Source organism: Podarcis liolepis, assembly GCF_965112155.1.
Source record: "Podarcis liolepis genome assembly, chromosome: 1".
In the NCBI taxonomy this organism is placed as follows: domain Eukaryota; kingdom Metazoa; phylum Chordata; class Lepidosauria; order Squamata; family Lacertidae; genus Podarcis; species Podarcis liolepis.
In genome coordinates, this window is record NC_139554.1 from 47,626,603 (window position 1) to 47,643,834 (window position 17,232).

A 17,232-nucleotide genomic window follows, 5' to 3' on the forward strand; every position below is an offset into this window, starting at 1 on the left:
GATACAGAGTTAAACAAGCTCCTCCGAACTCTACAGGTGCCACCAGGAGTATGGGCCGAAAATAGCCCACCAGGAATGGCCAAGAATATAGCTCCAATTGTAGTAACCTTAAAACCTATGGCTACCCCTGTATCTGTAAAGCAATATCCTTTACCCCGGCGAGCAGCAGAGGGCATCCAGAAACATTTGGACCGCCTATTAAAATATGGTCTGCTTAAGCCCTGCCAATCAGAATGGAACACACCCCTTTTGCCTGTTCGAAAACCTGGGACAGATGAATACAGGCCAGTGCAGGACTTGAGGCTCGTAAACCAGGCTATCGAGACCTTGCACCCAAATGTACCAAACCCATACACCCTGCTGAGTTTGATCCCACCAGAAGCAACATTTTTTACTGTATTGGACTTGAAAGATGCATTCTTCTGTTGCCGGCTGGCACCACAGAGCCAACCTATATTTGCCTTCCAGTGGGAAGACCCTTTAACAGGAACAAAAGGCCAGCTAACTTGGACAAGATTGCCCCAGGGATTCAAAAATTCCCCAACTTTATTTGGCACTGCCTTGGCGAAGGATCTAACAAGTTACCCCTCAATACCTGGAGAAAAGGTGGTTCTGCAATATGTAGATGACCTTATACTAGCAGCAAAGGATTTTGATACCTGTAAAGAAGGTACAGAGGAACTGCTCCACTTGCTCTGGCAAGCTGGCTACCGAGTTTCCCAGAAAAAGGCACAGTTATGTTTAGAAAAGGTCAAATATTTGGGCTTTGACATCTCACACCAACAACGAGCATTGAGGCCAGAGAGGAAAGAAGCTATTTGCCTTATCAAGGAACCTACCACAAGGAAACAACTCAGAGGATTCCTGGGAACAGCAGGGTTTTGTAGACTATGGATACCTGATTTCAGCAGTCTGGCCAAGCCCTTACATGAAAGCACTCGAGGTGCAGAAAAGGACCCATTCGTATGGGGACCTGAGCAGCAACAAGCCTTTTTAGTTATCAAACAACGACTTATGGAGGCCCCAGCCCTTGGACTGCCTAATTCGGAAAAACCCTTTCAGCTGTATGTACATGAACAGAATGGGATTGCAGCGGCAGTCCTGACCCAGAGATTAGGAAGTTGGAATCGTCCAGTAGCTTATTTGTCAAAACAATTGGACTCAGTAGCAAAAGGATGGCCTCCATGCCTAAGGGCAGTAGCGGCCACTGCAAGCCTTGTCAAAGAAGCTGATAAATTTACCTTCGGCCAGACAATGTATGTGAATGTACCTCATGCTGTTCTGACACTCATGGAATATAAGGGTAGTTATTGGCTAACGAACCCAAGGATGGCTAGGTACCAAGGCCTATTGTGTGAAAATCCCAGGATTCATCTACGAGTAGTGAATATGCTCAATCCAGCGACTTTGCTGCCCCTACCAGAGGTAGATGATGAAGAATCACATGATTGTCTCCAAATAATGGATGAAGTTTATTCCAGTAGACCCGATCTGAAAGATGAACCATTGAAAAATCCAGATGTTGTATATTATACTGATGGTAGCAGTTACCTGCATGAAGGTGCCAGACGAGCAGGATATGCTGTGGTCACCAATGAGGAAGTTGTGGAAGCTGAAGCTTTGCCTGCTGGCACCTCAGCACAAAAAGCTGAACTTATAGGTTTAACTAGAGCTCTGCAATTGGCAGCCGGATGTAAGGCAAACATCTATACTGATTCTAAATATGCCTTCTTAACCCTGCATGCACATGGTGCTCTATGGAAAGAAAGAGGTCTAATAGGAGCCCACGGGAAGGCCTTGAAATATGGACCTGAAGTAGAAATCCTGTTAGAAGCAGTATGGGCTCCAGAACAGATTGCTGTAATGCACTGCAAAGGTCATGGACGAGGAAGGGATCCAATAACCAGAGGAAATCATGCTGCTGACAAAGCAGCTCGAGAGGCAGCCCAAAAGCCTGTGGGAGGATTTATAGCAGCCCTCATACCAGAGGTAGCTCCAGAAGAAGTTAAACCTCACTATACCCCAGAAGAGAGGAAGTGGGCTGAACAGGAAGGAGCAGTTGTGAAGGACGGTTGGATGATCCTGCCAGACAATAGGATTTATGTACCTCATCATCTAGCAGGCACAATTGTAAGAAATTATCATGAATCTACTCACCTTGGCGGTACTGCAACCAGAGAGAGTCTCAGTCGGAAGTTGTATATTATTAACCTATCACAATTAGCAACTTGCATTTCACAGAAATGTGTTCTTTGTGCTAAAAACAATCCCAGGCAGGGACCGGTACAACCTCCTGGAATCCAACATGTGGGATATGTCCCCATGGAAAGCCTAATTGTGGACTTCACAGAGCTGGTCCCTTCTAAGGGATTCAAGTATCTCCTTGTGTTTGTAGACACTCTTACCGGATGGGTTGAAGCTTTTCCCACCCGAACTGAAAAGGCACGAGAGGTAACTAAGAGACTCCTCACTGAATTGATCCCGAGGTTTGGATTACCTAGATGCATTGGAAGTGACAATGGGCCAGCGTTCATTGATCAAGTAGTACAAGAAGTATGTCGAGTCTTACAAGTGAAATGGAGACTGCATGCAGCCTATAGGCCTCAGAGTTCAGGGAAAACTGAAAGAATGAATCGGACTCTGAAAACCCAATTGGCAAAATTAACCCAGGAAACGGGATTGGGATGGGTAGATGTGTTACCCATAACACTGTTTCGTGTTCGGTGTGCACCCACAAAAAGACTTAAGTTGTCACCTTTTGAGCTCCTGTATGGGAGACCGCCCTCCTTTGTTCAGGATATTCCAGCTGATCTTAAACAAATAGGAGACCATGTGACACAGGGACAAGTGCAATCTCTCTCCCGTGTTTTTGTTTCTCTTAACAGGTGGGTCCTCGAGCGCACGCCGTGCAGCATTGCCGAGCCGATTCATCAGTTCCAGGCTGGCGATAGCGTATGGGTGAAAGAGTGGAAACGTGATCCACTTGCACCTAAGTGGCGTGGACCTTACACCGTCTTGCTCTCTACTCCAACAGCGGTGAAGGTAGCTGAGGTGACCCCCTGGATTCATCACTCCCGTTTGAAGAAGTCCGAAGGCAGTTGGACGTGCAAAGGTGACCCCTCTAATCCTCTTAAACTGACTCTCTCCAAAAACCCCTGTATCTAGCCCTACCGGGAACGGGCTAGGTCACGGGCAACATTAGACGACCGGCCTGCTGCAGCCACAACCTGGAAGCTGGCTGACCTGCGCACGCCTGAAGCTTGAGGAGCATCTGAACCAGCGATTGTGAAAGGAAAGATTCTCTTATACAATTAATTGACTGCCCACCCCCTTGTGGAACAATTATCAGAGATATTACTCATTGGGGATCCTCGGGATATATGTTTTGGTCTTGGTGGTTCCCCATTTCTGTCACTGGGGGAATTATATTGGGACTAATATTTATTTGCTATCACTATAAGGTAATCTTTTGTGGAAGGAATGCATATGCTAGACATCAACATGATTCTATTATTAATCCTGATCCCTTGGGAAGGGGAAGGGTCCTTGAATCTGGCCAAATTGACTAAATATGGATTCCACCATGACCACAATATGTGGGTAGGTTTAGCTGAAATGGTAGCCAATGTTGCAAATAGGACCAATTGCCTTGTTTGCTCTCTCGGGCCAGATGATTCAGAGGGAGGTATGCCCTTATTACCGATACCATTAGATGCCATTGGTATGGTAAGCGAAATACCAAACCAAACAGAAGTACAGAATTTCCCTGGATGGAACTCAACTAAACCATTACGAGTTATACCTGTACAAGGGGAATTCTGTGTACATAAATCATCAGATGCAGCTGATTCTACCATGATAGGCTCTTCTCATTGTCACTATACTTGGGATAATATTAAGAATACCTGGGCACACGATACTACCTATCGAACTCGGGATGCCTTGCCCTGTGCACCTCCTTTTATTCATGCATGGAAAGTGGTATGGAACATAACTGTGACAGAAAAAGGCAATCTAACATACTGCACTGTGAACTCTCTACCTCTTTTGCTATTTCGCCTTCTGTACTCCACGTACCAAAGACCTCAGACACGATGGTTGTGGTGGATATGTGGAGAATGGGCATACAAGAAACTCCCCTCCAAATGGAGTGGGACTTGTTTCCTGGGATGGGTATTACCACCAATGTGGATTATGCCTACTAATTTGGCCAAGCGTACACGAAGAAACGCTGATATTTCTCATATAGCAGGAGGAAGTACCCAAAGTTGGAGCGGTACTGATGATTGGCCACCAGAGCGCATTATAGCCTATTATGATCCTGCCTCCTGGAATCCTGGTGAGCTCATACAAGGGGCACGGGATCCTATTTATAATCTAAACAGAATAATTCGATTGCAAGCAGTAGTGGAACTTGTAACCAATGCAACGGCCCGGAGTTTGAGACTTATTGCACAACAATTGGATGAAAGTAGAGCCGCCATTTTGCAGCTGAAAATGGGAATGGATTATGTACTTGCCAAGCAGGGAGGCCTATGTGGAGTCTTGAACTTGACAGGGAATGCCTGTTGCTTTAACATTTCAGATAATGGTGAGGCAATCCGTGTGTTGGCCACAAAAATGGAGAATATAGCACATGTCCCAGTACAAACATGGGAAGGATGGGATATGGGATGGCTCACCAATTGGTTACCTAATGTCACAGGACTCAAAGGGATACTATTGTCTTGCTTGTTTTTCTTGACAGTAGTGGTAATGGTTTTATGTATGATGCCATGTATCATTTCATGTTTTAGAAGTACAATTAGCAAGATGGTTTCAAATGAAACTCTACCTCATATCATGGCCCTATACAGAGCTTTACCTCAGGAATATGATGAAGGTCAAGCTATCAAGGACACTTGGGACGAAGGTCCTTGAGCTTGAAAGGGGGGAATGAGGCATCAGGCATAAGCCTGCATTTTATTAATGTTTGATCAGGACTTGTATATTAAAGAGGGCTTAGATTTTCAAAAGTAGATTTTCAAAAGTATTCATGCCAGGCAAGAAGGCTAGCTGCTTAAGAAAACACTGGCACTGTTTTCCTAGACAAGGGGCCCCTTTTTGATTGATAGCAGAAAGCAATTCTCAAAGTCGTAAAAGCTGAAATTACAGACTGAGTAATGACACTGACCCTATATGTTACAGAAGATAACAAAGGCAGAGATAAATATAATTAGGAATGGGCAAATAGTAAAATGATACCATGGGCCTCTCTTAAACCTTGAGCTGTATTTTCTAAGGCCAGAGGCAAATGGGAGAAAAAGCATCTAGCTGGGAAGTCTTTTTAAAGCATCTAGCTGGGAAGTCTTTTTAAAGCTGTTTCTTCCTTAAACAGATAATGGGAAAAGCAGCTTGCTGAAGGGGAGGAGGCTTCTTCTGAAACTGTTTTAAACTGAGTCCTTTTCTTTCTTTCTCTCTCTACTTTAAAAAGGCCTTATTCCTTTTAAGAGGCTATCTGTGTTGTGTATTAAATATGTTGGCTTAAATGTAATTATGCAAAGGATTTAACAAATGCTAGAAGAGTTGTATTTATCTTGAAATTAAGTCAGCCACCAGTCCAGCCTCTTGCCAGACAAGAAGACGCCATCAAATGCTGTCCTGATATATTAGCTGTCAGACATTTGTTTAGAAACCTTCAAATGAAGGATATCTTTCAATGTTGATGTGAAACTCAAGATCCTTGACATATGTTTAAGATAAAAATTTAAGATTAACCATTTGTTTTAGAAGGCAATAGGGCAGGGAGGGCAAGAGGTGAGCTGGTAATTAAGATTCCTTGTTGAGACACATGTAAGATATATTACTACTTATTTGTCATTTATAGATGTAACAATATATAGCTGTTTGTGTTCCTTATAAGGACAGAAGGATATGGGTGTATCTTTTTGTGATTGGTTATAGCAATCAGCCAATAGGAAATCCAACCAGGCTGATTGGACAGAGGCAGCCCAAGGAGGAGCAAAGGGGGCTGGATTAAGGGAATATAAGTGCTGGCCATAATGGCAGGAGGCCAGGCCAGAGCTTGGTAACCATATACCACTGTGCCTCTCATTTATTTGTCTGACAAATAAATAATTATTTTAAGTTCTCTATTGCTGCGTTGAATATTTCATTCCAGCTAAGCGTTAACCACAAGCAGGGTGCTACAGTGTGAGAACTGGATGCTGGACTAGATGGGCCACTGGCCTGATGAGGCAGGTTCTTCATACTAACTAGAGCATATGGGCTCTGAGTCCTGGAAGACCTGCTCCCTGCCTTGCAGGTCGTTCCCCACCTGGCCTGGGAGGTTAGAGCAAAGATTAACTCCAGCTACAAAAGCTGAGGCTGTTGAACAGACTCTTAAGTTACGGTATTGTTGTGGGGGGGGGGGTTGTTGCAGCAGCAGCGGAGCATGTTTTCCTGGCACCCAGGGGTGGGGTGGGGGGCACGCAGAGGGCAATGTGAGGAGGATGCCCTTCCAATCACCCCATTGGACTGAATGGAATGGCACATGCCTGTTGCGTTCTCTTCATGTCGCCCTGCCAGCCCCACACTGCTGTGTGAGGCTGCAGTGGGGGATCGGACTCACAAAGCAGCGAGGGGCCGGTGGGGGCCGGAACAAAATATGCTTCTGGGTTGGTTATTGGGTAGGGCTGATGCTTCTGATATTATTTTTTTGTGACTTCATTTTAGATTTTATTATGATTTATGTGGAAATTGTTCAGTTCGGCTGTGTGTTTTGTTGGTGTTTTATTTATTGTCTATGACTGATTTTGTTATGTTTCTAATTACCGTATGTATTTTTTCATGTTGTACGCCGCCTTGAGCATGGTTTTCAACTATGGAAAGGCGAGAAAACAAATAAAAGTACAGTGGTACCTCAGGTTACAGACGCTTCAGGTTACAGACTCCACTAACCCAGAAATAGTACCTCGAGTTAAGAACTTTGCTTCAGGATGAGAACAGAAATCACACGGCGGCAGTGGGAGGCCCCATTACCTAAAGTGGTACCTCAGGTTAAGAAGATTTTCAGGTTAAGAACAGACCTCCAGAACAAATTAAGTTCTTAACGCGAGGTACCACTGTAAGTATGTTCTTACGTGATGTTTCCAAGGACACTGCAAGCATATCTTCTGTTTCCATTTTTCTGAGTGCTGTGCTTCTTTCCCCTGCTCCCCTTCCTGGGCTGAGCACACACCGGATTTGACAACCGTTCTGCCAGCATAGTAGAAGCATATCTCTATAGAAATAAAGGGCCTATCCTTGAGCTCAGCCTCTTTTTGCTGATAACCTCTCCACCTCCTGAAGTCGGTGGTCAAGGGGCGTTTGAGGAACTTATAGGAGCCACTTTAATTTCCCAGAGCCCTTGCCAAGCAAAGACCAGAAAGTTTGAAATAAACCGAGGTGATGTGTGCCACACTAAATATTGCTAATGAGCATCAGGTGTTTGCCAAGAGGAGCCTGACTCCTCATCCTCTGTATGGTAATTATTTTAAAGATCTACTTAGCATTTAGATTGCTTGGGGGAAGAAAAGCATCCAGCAAATGATTGCCTTGAGAGAGAAAAATGCCCGGGTATTAAATGGGTCTCCTTGAATGCTGTTTTCATCTATCCAGACAGAAAACAGAGGTGGCACTTTAGCCTGGGATAATTAGAAGGGCTTTGACATCATTGGGCTGTCCTTGTCAATGGCACTATAACATCTCGCCTCAAGATTAAAGAGAGGGGGAAAGAATGGAGCAGGTAGGGGAACAATAAAAGAGCACACAATGGTGTGCTTAAGCAAGCAAAAACCCATGGGCATTAAACAATGTCCTGAAGTCCGCACACAAAAGAGAAAGAGAGAGAGCGCAAAGGGAGGGGAAAAACCTGCTTTGAGATGCGCCAACTTGAATTGCTCACGCTTTGTAATTTATAACCCAAAGGGTAAACACTTCAGTACAATTTACACACAGCTACATCTGTCAGGTTTTTAAAGATCTTTCTTTTTCAGCTATTAGTGATCTTGGCTGTGATGCCGTTCAGCTCTAAGGCAGAGGTTGGCGAAACTCCACAATAATAAAAATAATAAAAGAGCACCCCCCCCCAGCTTGTTGCAGATGCTGAGGAGGAAGAACCGCTCAGTCCTAGCAGCTAAATGCAGGGTGGCCTAGATGCTCACTGGGAAGTCTTTTCACTGGGGAGGGTTTAAGAGACCTGGTAGGCTGTGCCCATTAGCACCAGGCAAATACGGGGCCAGGGGTGCCAACTTGAATAAAATATGGGGGGGGGGGCTAAGTAAGCCCTTCTCGAAGCCACCAACATGAGTCTGACCAAACTGCGGGAGGCAGTGGAAGACAGGAGTGCCTGGCGTGCTCTGGTCCATGGGGTCACGAAGAGTCGGACACGACTAAACGACTAAAGAACAACAAAGTAAGCCCTGGCCATGCAGAATCAATCACAAGATGCACCATTTGAATGGCCAAGCCCATCAACTGGGGGGATGACTCCCTCAAATATTTAATGGGGGGTCAAAGGGATCTCAGCCCCTAGGAGTGGGCTTCTATAGAAGGGGTCCCACTCTTCTAGTGATTCTAACCTTTACTAAATCATAGCACCATTAGAGAAATCGAGTCCCCTCCCTGCACAAGCTCATAACATCACCCCGCTCTCTGAAAAAGGCATCTGACCAGAGATGTAAAAGAATAACAGAAAAGCTAATGAAGGCGTTGAAAACAAATCGTAACACAATGGCACTTTTAACCCATTCCTTCCAAGCAATCCCCATTCCATTAAGAAATCTCCAGGCCTCTTGCTCTCCCTTCTTGGTGTATACTCCATGGACACCATTCTGCACCCCAAAACAGCTTACTCAGTCACCCACCCACACATGCTACTCTTTCACATGCCGATCCATTTATTTAGGGGCAAAAATGAGCTTTTAAAATTTCTTGCTATTGTTAAAACTATTAGGACTCAGAAACCTTTGCCAAGCTACTAAATATATCTATCATCTATCTATCTATCTATCTATCTATCTATCTATCTATCTATCTATCTATCATCTATCATCTATCTATCTATCATCTATCATCTTATACTCCTAGATTAAGCAGAGAAGTGGAATAAGAGGTATGTAGAGATAGCATTGTAAGGCCCTGAGAACTCGAAGCTCTTATATATGGAGGTCAGTTATACAAAACATACATGCACATTGCATTTTATCTGCCCTAACAATGGTTACATTCCTACAGGCTTTCAATTGTGTTTTGCATTGGTTCCCATGGAAATGTTACCAGGGGCAGCTGATATTCATTGAAACCATGTCTGTTCAGTTCTTAGTGAAAACTCTGGGCCAGTGTCCATCTGCTTTTCTTTAACAGCAGACTAACAAGACATTACACAGCTCTACTTCTGCTTTACATTTGCAGGCGTGGCAGTGGAGGTGCTGGACCATTGTCTTGCCTTGGTAATGGACAGGATGAGAGCCAACAAGGATGAGAGCTCAGTCCAGATAAGACTCAGGCACTTTTAGTTTGGGACGATGGGAGGTAGCCTGCTGTTGATGGGGTTACACTCCCTCTGAAGGAGCAGGTATGCATCTTGGGGATCCTCCTGAGCTGGAGCCTCAGGCAGCCTTGGTGGTGCAGAATGAATGCCTTCCATCAGCTTCAGCTGGTAGCCCAGCTATGCCCCTTTCTGGACAGGGATAGCCTCACTTCTGTCATCTATGCTCTGGTAATCTCTAGGTTATGTTACTGCAATGTGCTATACATCGGGCTGCCTCTGAAGATGGTTTGGAAACTTCAGTTGGTGCAGAATTTGGTGGTTAGGTTGCTCACTGGAACAAGATGGTTATGCTAATTTGGGCCCAGCTTCACTGGCTATCAGTTAGTTTCCGGGCCCATTTCAAAGTTCTGATTTTGACCTATAAAGCCTTAAACAGCTCAGGACCTCAAGGATTGCCTCTCCTCATATGAACCATCCCAGACCCTGTGATCATCATCTGAGACAATTCTTTGTTTGCCTCTTCCGTGAGAGGTCTGGAGGGTGGCAACATGAGAACGGGTCTTTTCTGCAGTGGCTCCCTGCTTGTGGAATGCTCTTCCCAGGGAGGCTTGCCTCACGCCTTCATGACTTATCTTTAAGCACTAGGCAAAGATGTTCCTCTTCTTCCAGGCCTCTGGCTAATTCAACAATCTATGTCCTCTTAAACTGTGTGTGGGAGGGTATTGTTGTTTTTGTTATTGTGGTATGTATTTTTGTGTTTTTATATTGTAAAGTGCCCTGTGATCCTTGGGTGAAGGGTGGAACAGAAATGAAATACAGTCGTACCTTGGTTTTTGAACAGCTTAGTTCTCGAACGTTTTGGCTCCCGAATGATCAAAACCTGGAAGTGAGTGTTCTGGTTTTCAAACGTTCTTTTGGAAGCCAAATGTCCAACGGGGCTTCTGCAGCTTCCGATTGGCTGCAGGAGCTTCCTGCAGCCAATCAGAAGCTGCACTTTGGTTTTCAAATGTTTTGGAAGTTGAACGGACTTGCAGAACAGATTCCGTTTGACTTCCAAGGTATGATGGTAATAAATAAGTATTTTAGAAAGCAATGTCTTAGCAGTACTAAAGGCTAAGCATGTAATCAATCTTTATTCATTACACTCTATTTGTTTATCAGTGGACTGATTACATTTACATCCCACCTTTCCTCCAAGGGGCTCAGCATAGTTCTTCTCCTCGCCACTTATCCTCACAACAACCCTGTGAGGTAAGTTAGGCTAAGACTGAGTGACTGGCCCCAGGCTACCCAATGAGTTTCATGGCAAGTAGGGAAATAACTGCAATGTAAGAGTTTTTCCCATGACCTAGTCTCCAAAAACATGTTCCCGAAAATCTTAAGAACACATGTACATAGGAGCAAAATGTTAAAAGTCAAGGAGAGCCGCTGAATATATATACAAGGGTGTAAAAACCTGTATACATGCCTCAGCCTAAGTTTGTGAATCCAAATCTCTCCCCAAGAGATTCTACACAGACAATGCAAAATGTATCACTGTTTGGTATCTAAAATGTAATGCATCTTTCAAGTCTTCAGCAGACTTTATTTTGAAGTTAACCGCTGATAAAGACTAATAAAAACGGAGGTGTAAGAAAGGTCAATCCAGTTTAAAGCCAGGAAATTCCACATAGGTGTTTATAATAGTAATTTAGCACGGGTACAAGCTCCTTTACATGAGACTGCATTCTTTTTGTGTACTCCTGATGCTGTGCTCATGTTAACTTCAGGTACCTTCCTGAGGCTGTCATGTCTTCTGTGTCCATGTTCAAAGTGCACTTTGTGCTGTGATAAATGTGTCCATCTGCCAGTTTGAAATGAATAAAGTTTGCAGTGATGCTCCATTTGAGAAACTCTCCACCTCGTGCTGAATCCTAAATCTGCCTGCACGTTTCTTTTTCATGCCTAGACCCTTGGAACTACTGCCGGGTCTTTTAGTGGCAGCTAAAGCTGGTGTAACATTGAGCTATCACTGGAGGTGTGAATTTACAGCTGCAGAGGCGCCTTCCCGTGGTTGTTGCAGTCCCAGAAGTAATCCTGTGCCGAAGCGTTAATGCAAATGCAGCCTAAGATGGAACCCAATTAAAATGCTGAAACACATTTTCAGAAGTGGAGTTTATTCCAGCATCCTGACACGTTCTGGTACATGCTTTGGTTAGGGAAAGGGGAAAAACAAACCTGTATCCACATAAATTACTTTTGGCAAAGTGCATTTTAATGAAAGGAGAGAAGAAAACAAAGCCTTCCAAAAGGATTTCTGGACAGCGTTTTTGGCTCCTGTTAAATAAATCCTGCTAATTCCCCATTCTGCACATCCAATTACACTGGATAAGATTTCATTAAATCTTTTAAAAATCCCTGTTCCACCTTTTCCTGGTAATGAAATCACTTGTCATTGTTTCATTCTGACTGCATATTTCCCAAGCTGAAGGCTACACTCAGCCCCTCTACTTAAAACACTGTAAGGCTTTCTTGGGGGGTGGGGGGAGGTCTTTGCCCTGGAAGGTGGCTTCCCAGACAAGCATCCCCTGCTGGACCAGAAACCCCAGCCCCAAATCAGATGCTGGATTCCTCCCTGCATCCAGCATTCAGACTTCTGTCTGTGGTCCCCAACGCACAGAATAATGGACACAGCACCTAACAGGTGGTTAGGGATGCCAACCTGCCGAGTATCTTAGCACAGCCACTCCTTTCTTTCACTCCGGACAGGGCTTGGATTTAGACCTCCAGAGAAGACACATAGCACTATCTTAGCTGACTATGCCTGCCACCTGCTGCTCAGCCAGGGGACTGCAAACCCAGGTGTGTTTCTCAATCAGGGTCTTTAAAGGAATGTCACAGGAAGTAGTAGTATATTATGTTGATTTTGTAATGGTAGAGGGAGGCCATTTTGGAAACACCTTGATTTTATTTGAATTTGAAAAGCAGTGTTTGAATCCTGGGGCATGGGGACTTTTAGTACCACCTAGCAATTTAAATGGCTTCATATTAAGACACGTAATCTTCACTTAAGCAGTGATGTGAACATAAAAGTCTTTGCAACTGTCAGGCTACAACTTAGGAAAAGGGGAAATTCTTGCTTTTTGTTAGCAGACGCATGGAAGTTAAAAACAGAGTAATTTCTCCTTTTATGGCGGAAAGACGCATACTGAAAGCAAGCCATAATACTGACAGGTCTTACTGTCGCCCCTCGTATTCATCCTGCTCTGATGTTAGCTCCAGCAGTGTGAGGCTTGGTTTTGATTTCCCTGCTAAATGAGCCATACTTCTTGAGTGCCTCTAATGTGATCCGAAAATCTCTCATTACCTCTGAAAGCTTCCCAAATCTCACTGTTGTGATCCCTTAGAGTTTCCTGCTTAATGGCTGCAACAGACAATCATGGAGTCCCCCAAAGTTACAGTGAAGGTGACTTCACTTAGCTGTTTGCTTCCCAGCTCGATGTAACAGAGAAACAGCAGCATCAGATGCAGACAGCAGCGAATGCCCCTTTCCAAGTGCTTACTTCCTCAACAGGGCCATCTCAGCAGCTTCCCCTCTTCAGAAGTCTCCTCTACCTCCAGATATCAGGACTCGCACACAATCACACACCTATACTCTTTCTACATGCAGGTTTAATAGACAGAAACTGATACGGCACATGATTCTACCACCTTAGGGCCAATTCAGACATGCATGACTAATTATCAACATCATGCAGAGAATTTAACGTCTGAAGTGTTCATATTTTAAGTCTCTGAGTGCTCATTACACAGTTCCAGCAACAAGTGGAATGTATGATGCCATGGTTGAAAAGATTTCAACTTGGTGCCATATACAGAAACTACATGAAATTGCGATCAATTTAGCTTTCATATTAATGTATTTGTGTGGCGTTACATATATAGCCAAGGGATCCTGGTTTAAAACAAACAATTCCTAACTCATGGTTCAAAGCTGGCCTCTTGAGCAATTAACCATTGCTTTAAACCAGAAGCCCTGGTTTGTTTATAACGCTAATTTGAGATTTTTCAAAAGTGAACTAAACTTGGCAGAAGCCCAGTCAGGTGGGAAGAGAAAGAGGGGAAGCATGAAAGCCGATGCTTCATTCCAGACTCATAGATATTCATCCTTCCGCTGAATCATGGTTTAATGTTACTAGACCTCTTTAATGTGAACCAGACCTCTTGGTAGTGAAGACCTCTGGTATAAGGTGACCACATGAAGGACTCTTTAGGACATTGCAGGGCCTATACTAATGTCAGCATGCAGGCAGCACCTCAGTTCTCTGAGATGACACAGACTTGACAGGCAAACAGTGGTACTGCTGTGCCAAGGAACAATTCACTAACATGAGTCTTGCAACAGTCATGCAGGCCATGACTTTCTCTCCTGCTGTTCCCATTCAAGTATAATTCAAACCAGGTGGAAGAGGCCATGGTCCCTCTCTTGTTAGCATTCTCCTAAAGGGAACCATGTTTGCACAAAAGGGTCTGCTCTCGAAACTGGTTTAGTTCCTGGGAACATATACACACCAGAATTCATGTTGAGTTGCCATACGGGTTGCATGTCAACACTGAGCTCATGCAACCTATGCAGTGCCATGCAGCTCATCTGAGACTTGATATTGTGCATGTGAACTCAACAGTAAGTCCCACTGGGTGGTATTCAACTACCATGTCCCATCAGCTCAAGGATTTCCATTTGTGCAATGGGGTGCTGCCCCCCCATTCCCAGCGTCCTTCCCAAATGTTCTCCAGAGGGCTGTGGAATTGATTTAGGGGACACACCGGGGGAGAAGAGGGGCAGGACATTCCGTTGCTCAAGCAGAAGTCCTTGAACTAAGAGAACATTCAAGTAACACCACTCTGGCTGTGATCCAACGAGTTCAATGGGCTTATTCCCACACAGATATCGACAGGAGCACAGTCTTAGTTGAGTGCACTGCAGTCACAAGCTTTCAGCCAGTAGCAAAGGGGCAAAGTGCTAGTCTCTAAGTCTGCTGGGAAAAGTGACGGGATCAGGAGGAAGTCAGCAAATGGTCCGAGTTCATGTTTTACACTCCAGGGAGGAAAAAAGTAAATAAACACAACCCAGCAAAGTTGGCCTTACCTCGTGCAAGGATGCAAAAGTCTGGCTTTGGTCTCGGGAATAGGCTGTGAAGCAACTCCTTAGGTCTTAAGAAGGAAATCCATTTCTGCTTGATTTGTTAACATGGGCCAGGCACAAGAGCACAGCTTGACCATTTGGGCATCGGTTCTTCAGCACAAGCTGTGCTTACAAGAATATGGTAAATAATATAATGCATGTAACTGTATATCTCTCATGCATGTTAGTGAAGGCAGAAGGGAATGATTTTTGTTCTCTTCTGAGTCCTTCAAGCCCTTTCGCTTAGCATAGAAAGCACCAACGCTTTTAACACAGGCTGTCAGGGTAATGTCATTGAATGCTTCTAGATGAGACTTAATGGATGGTTCCCTAGCAGCTGCTGCCTCACATTTATCAGTCTCAAGAGTGACCTCCAATAACCTATCCACTATAGCTTAGGCATTCATTTTCTGAGCATTGTTTTCCTAGTGGCGGAAGAAAAGAGGTAAAGACAGTACTAAACAACAAAAAGCATCACTTATGCCGCATCCTCTGTAGGGGAAAAGGGGACCTTTTGTCTATGTGCTTTCAGACAGCATTTGCACTTCAGGACTCCTTTTAAAAAATAAAAGTAAAATAAAAAAATACCAACAGACCATTTAGCCAGTTGGGGTTTTAAGTTTCTTACCGCAATGTACCATCAACCCTATCAGAAACAGCAAACAAGAAGCCGTACAGAGAATCTCTGCAATGAATTATATTAACACACGCCAGTGAGGAACCAAACACAGAAACAAAACAAAAAACGACAATAAAGACCCTAGCTGCTGCTTCTTTCATCCCCCACCCCCCACAATTAGGCATCTCCCAATAACTTAGCCACAACAATTCTTGCTAGTTTTCTCATACAGCATTTTTGTACAACACACATGCAAAATGAGAAGTGATGTCAGGTCGAAATGCCAGTGAAGCCAAACAAATCCACCAGGAGTTCATATTAAGCGTTGTCACAGACATCCATTGCGACAACTCCATGGGGCCAGAGAGCACAAGTTTCCCTGGAGAGAAAGGAATGGAGGAGAGGAGAAGAGTTGTCAGTCAGTCTTAGTCACACCTAAGTCTGGGCTACTGGGCTGCACCCTTCCCGAGCCGTGAGCTGCTGTGGAGCTTCTTATGGAGTTACTCACAGAGGGGAAACGGCTAGCAGATGGGCTATTTCCAGGGATCTTTCCATATATCTCGGAGTGCTTCGTTAATGGATCCAAAAACACTGACATTTCAACTGAAATAGTTATCGGCTGAGGCTCACAATCAAAATACTTAGGGTTTAAAGATAATCAAACTTCATCCCCCACCCTAACCCCTTCCATTCCCAAGAGTCTCATGCAAAAGCATCAGAGAAGTTGCCCGGCAACCATCATGTGGCTTGAAGCAGCTGCCATTGTTGGCCCAGTATGTCTGACTGGCAGATGTTGGTCACTAGTCTGCTGGACTGGCTTTCTAAGCAAAGGCCACTGACGAAGTGCTGGATGAAGTTGCCTTTCATCTTCCATTTCTGTGAGAGGAAAGAAGGGAAGGAAGACAAAGAACAACATCAAGCGATTTAACCTGACCGCTTCTATACTTAGTTTCTTGCTGTGTCTGTGACGCTACATACTCAAGAAGTGCTAAATAAATCGTATTTGTTCACGGTGTTATTTAGTGTCACCTTTTTGAATTTCTGGCATGTGCATGACAGTTTCAGAGCTTTCCCCTTCTAATTCAGTAGCACATCTCAGTGAGAAAGGTATCCAGTGTCTCTAATGATTACAATAGTCACAGCACTATGCCATGCACACTCACCACAGAGGTAGTCCCACAGAAATCTTATTTCTGAGTAAACATGCATAGAATTGCATCTGTCAGTATGAGGCTTGGGGCATCAAGGATGACCTGATTAAGGGGGTGGAACAAGTGGCGAAGGCATCAGACATTTGGATCATTGGGATTCTGACTGGGAGTGGGGATGAATGGCAACCAATCCCCTAGCTTTTGGAATCACATATATTTTGTACGATCAGTGGCATTGGGCTGCTTCCCCCCCTCCTCCCAGCAGATTCTCTATTCTCTTTTTTCTCTTGTGAATTGCCTCCAGCAAAATTTCCATGTCTTGACTCGGGGCTACTTCTTACGAGGCAATTTATTTTTAGGCACTGCTACCCAAGTTCTAAAATACTGAAGTGTTGCTTGGATTAGTTAGGATAAGCACACGAGTATAAATCATACCCCCCCACACACACTTTCAAATGTTTTTGAGTGGACCCAATGGTTTCCTAGTCATCACCGACACACATTTATTCACGACTGAGATAATGTGCAAGCATTTTGTACCTGGAAATGTGTTATCTGAGTGCAAAGCCTCTTATAAGAAGATGCAGCTCTGAACAGGTAAGTGCACCTATTACCTCTTGGTTCAGCAGCCAGGCAGTCAGGCACAATGTGTGCACAAACCCTAAGTTTCTTTTAGCTAAGGACAGTCTGGCTTATTAATCTAAAAACCAGTAATTTATGTGACCGAGTGTCATGTTCTACCCTCCCCTACAGCTGTGGCTCAGCTCGCTTACCCAAGCCATTCTAC

The 17,232-nt window shown here is 44.3% G+C and overlaps 1 protein-coding gene across 2 annotated transcripts in view; it reads right to left on the reverse strand.

The window, feature by feature from the left end:
* Nucleotides 1-13,147: 13,147 nt before the first annotated feature.
* Nucleotides 13,148-17,232, reverse strand: part of GALNT16 (polypeptide N-acetylgalactosaminyltransferase 16) — a 144,024-nt gene continuing 139,939 nt past the window's right edge. For both annotated transcript variants that reach the window (XM_083508274.1, XM_083508273.1), the window contains exon 15: nucleotides 13,148-16,170. In XM_083508274.1, the coding sequence (XP_083364400.1) occupies nucleotides 16,033-16,170 (138 nt within the window). In that variant the 3' untranslated portion in view covers nucleotides 13,148-16,032. The remainder of the gene's footprint in view (nucleotides 16,171-17,232) is intronic.